The sequence below is a fragment of the Nanorana parkeri genome, unplaced genomic scaffold, assembly GCF_000935625.1.
Source record: "Nanorana parkeri isolate BGI_ZX_2015 unplaced genomic scaffold, ASM93562v1 scaffold2279, whole genome shotgun sequence".
NCBI classification, from domain to species: Eukaryota; Metazoa; Chordata; class Amphibia; order Anura; family Dicroglossidae; genus Nanorana; species Nanorana parkeri.
In genome coordinates this window covers 85,167-88,580 of record NW_017308547.1, presented here as the reverse complement: position 1 = coordinate 88,580, position 3,414 = coordinate 85,167, and the positions used below count along the sequence as shown (strand labels likewise).

General features: G+C 48.8%; 1 protein-coding gene across 1 annotated transcript in view; it reads right to left on the bottom strand.

Moving 5' to 3' along the window:
- CEP112 (centrosomal protein 112) overlaps positions 1 to 3,414 on the bottom strand; it is a gene marked incomplete at its 3' end in the record, with an annotated part of 145,596 nt that overhangs the window by 92,052 nt on the left and 50,130 nt on the right. Inside the window, exon 16 of the mRNA XM_018573219.1 lies at positions 584 to 676. Within this exon, the coding sequence (XP_018428721.1) occupies positions 584 to 676 (93 nt within the window). The remainder of the gene's footprint in view (positions 1 to 583; positions 677 to 3,414) is intronic.

Sequence of the window (3,414 nt, the reverse complement as noted above, 5' to 3'; positions counted from 1 at the left end):
GTATATACTGCTAGGGGAGGTATATACTGCTAGGGGAGGTATATACTGCTAGGGGGAGGTATATACTGCTAGGGGGTGTATATACTGCTAGGGGGTGTATATACTGCTAGGGGGAGGTATATACTGCTAGGGGGTGTATATACTGCTAGGGGAGGTATATACTGCTAGGGGAGGTATATACTGCTAGGGGAGGTATATACTGCTGGGGGGCAGCAACATACACATATCAGGCCATCATTTTGCTCCTCCACCTGTAAGCATTTTAACAAACAGCATTGTGCAAAGCAGGAGACACCTGATTGGCTACATGTGCTGCCCCTCCCTCTCCTAGTCTGAGTGACTTGAGCCTCATATAGATACATGTAACGTATATACTATAACTGGCTAGAAGGGTGTTTTTACCATGTAGTTGTATTATAGGATAACAGTCAGCGTTTCCTCGGCAGCAATGTTAGAAATCATGTGACTGCGGTCACCCACAATGAACAATGGGGTGCAGAATAATCATTTCCAGGGAAAACCAATTTGCTGCAATTTGGTGGTTGTACACGGCACACACCCCATGCGAGGGGCCCCGGCTTACCCTCATCTCCATCTGCATGTGATGCTCCCTCTCTTCTCCTTGTTGTTTGGTGCTGGAGAGACTCTGCTCCAATTCCTCTATGAGAGCCGAGGCCTGCAGAGAAAGAATGGATCATGGGATGGGTCACCCCCACACACCTCAAAGATCTCCCATCACTGCTTGTAAATGAGGGGGAGGAGGCAGGGCCAGGAAGAGGAATGTAAATGAGGGGGAGGAGGCAGGGCTAGAAAGAGGCATGTAAATGAGGGGGAGGAGGCAGGGCCAGAAAGAGGCATGTAAATGAGGGGGAGAAGGTGCATGTAAATGAGGGGGAGGAGGCAGGGCCAGAAAGAGGTATGTAAATGAGGGGGAGGAGGCAGGGCTAGAAAGAGGCATGTAAATGAGGGGGAGGAGGCAGGCCTAGAAAGAGGCATGTAAATGAGGGGGAGGAAGCAGGGCTAGAAAGAGGCATGTAAATGAGGGGGAGGAGGCAGGGCTAGAAAGAGGCATGTAAATGAGGGAGGAGGAGGCAGGGCTAGAAAGAGGCATGCAAATGAGGGGGAGGAGGCAGGGCTAGAAAGAGGCATGTAAATGAGGGGGAGTGGGGGGGGGATGTCAGGGCCAGAAAAAGGTATGTAAATGAGGAGGAGGAGACTAATTCAGAAAGCTGTATGTAAATGGGGGGTGGAGACAGATTCAGACAGTTGAATATGAATGAGGGGAGGGACAGATTCTAGCACCCACCTTAGCGGCAGACAGGGCGTTCTGCTGGGTGATGTAGTTCATGTCGGAGTCATACTTATTCTGAAGTTGCTGCGCCCGCTTCTCATATTCCTGGATGAGATTATCTTTATCATTCTGCGTTGAGGAGAACCTGGAGGAGGAGTTGGCACCATCATTAATATCTATATACAGTATACACACACACACACACAGGTATGAGGTTCTGGCACTGAGGGGTAACTGGCGGATTTATTGGGAACCTGATCCAGAGGAAGGCGAATAGTTACATCCGGAAAGACCTCTTCCTGACCATGAGGAAAGTATCCATCCCTTTGTTATAAACAACCTGCTCTGTCCTCTAGTACAGTAAAGAGTCCTTTCTGCAGCTGAACATTCGGTTTGGGTCATTTATTGACTTACATGTTGGCACAAGATGCGTCATCTCAATCGAGGGCTGCATGGGATCCACACATGCAGATTACATGGCTTTGGTGCCAGGGACTCTCCTTAATAAAAACAATTAGCGTGCGGAATTCTGCCTCCATCTCCTTGTTATAGGAGAAGTGACATCCAACACAAAGGAGGACACTTTCTGAGGACCCCTTGCTCTCTTCGGGAGCTCCTACGGAGACTGCACCTTCCCATTATGGATCTTAGTGACGCGGTTTGATAGCGGCATAGACTGAGCCCGTCCCTGGTCTCCCCGGAAAGCCCCTACAGGGGTGGAACTGTTGCAACAACTCATGCCCTCTTCCCTCACCCGGAGCTCTTTTTTGGCCGTGCTTGTGGACACATAGCAGCTTGGGATTGTTATGAAAGGTTCCAGAAGAAGCCGTTCTCTGCGAAACGCGTAGAATCTATTGAGAATCCACTATCTATTCAAGCTTGCATAACTGTGGCTAAGGTATATAGACGGCTGTTTCCCTCAATCTTGCTCTGTGATAACTACTCACAATGGCCAGGATGTTCTCTGTAACACATCAGATACGTTTTGTTTATCAGCACTTTAGTAATTGTATTACTTTGTGGCACCTTTAAAGCCATTCTTTTCTTTCGCTTCATAAATTGGTTTTATGTCATCAATCCTCCTGGCGTGTTTCCCCGAAAATAGGACACGGTCTTATATTTTTTTTGGCTCATAAAAACACACTAGGTCTTATTTTTGGGGGAGGTCTTATTTTTCTTTTTCTTTAATGTACAACAATCCGCACTTATTCATGTACAAAAATATGGTGATCGGGGCAATCAGGGGGGCCGTACCTTTCCGAGAGCAATTTGCTAACCAATCGCTGGCCAGAATGAGCGAAGCTTTCACTATGGATTCCTCACAGGAAGCGCATTTGGTATGACTCCGCCTGTGACAGGAGGCGGGGCTATAGAGGAGGCACCGGCTTATGCGGCTCTGCTCCCTCCGGTGCTGCCGCCTCGCTTTTTCTTTCGCTTCATAAATTGGTTTTATGTCATCAATCCTCCTGGCGTGTTTCCCCGAAAATAGGACACGGTCTTATATTTTTTTTGGCTCATAAAAACACACTAGGTCTTATTTTTGGGGGAGGTCTTATTTTTCTTTTTCTTTAATGTACAACAATCCGCACTTATTCATGTACAAAAATATGGTGATCGGGGCAATCAGGGGGGCCGTACCTTTCCGAGAGCAATTTGCTAACCAATCGCTGGCCAGAATGAGCGAAGCTTTCACTATGGATTCCTCACAGGAAGCGCATTTGGTATGACTCCGCCTGTGCCAGGAGGCGGGGCTATAGAGGAGGCACCGGCTTATGCGGCTCTGCTCCCTCCGGTGCTGCCGCCTCGCTTCCTCTAGCGCCGGCTTCATTGGCACCGCTGATTCTCTCCCGCCTCTCCCGCGGCTCTTCAAGTTCCCCCTTATGCCACCACCGGCCCTGGGAATGGTCACAACTAGGTCTTATTTTCGGGGTAGGTCTTATCTTCAGGGAAACGGGTAGCTGAGGCTCTCCATGCCCTATGTCAATTATCTCGTCCAGTCCAAGGATATCATTTGTGGGAGCTGGCCCCCCAAAATTGACCTTCGCATTCCAGATGAGGTCATCCTAATGAATTATATTGGGGACACATATTGCATTAAGACATTAAAGGGGGGGGGGGGGTCC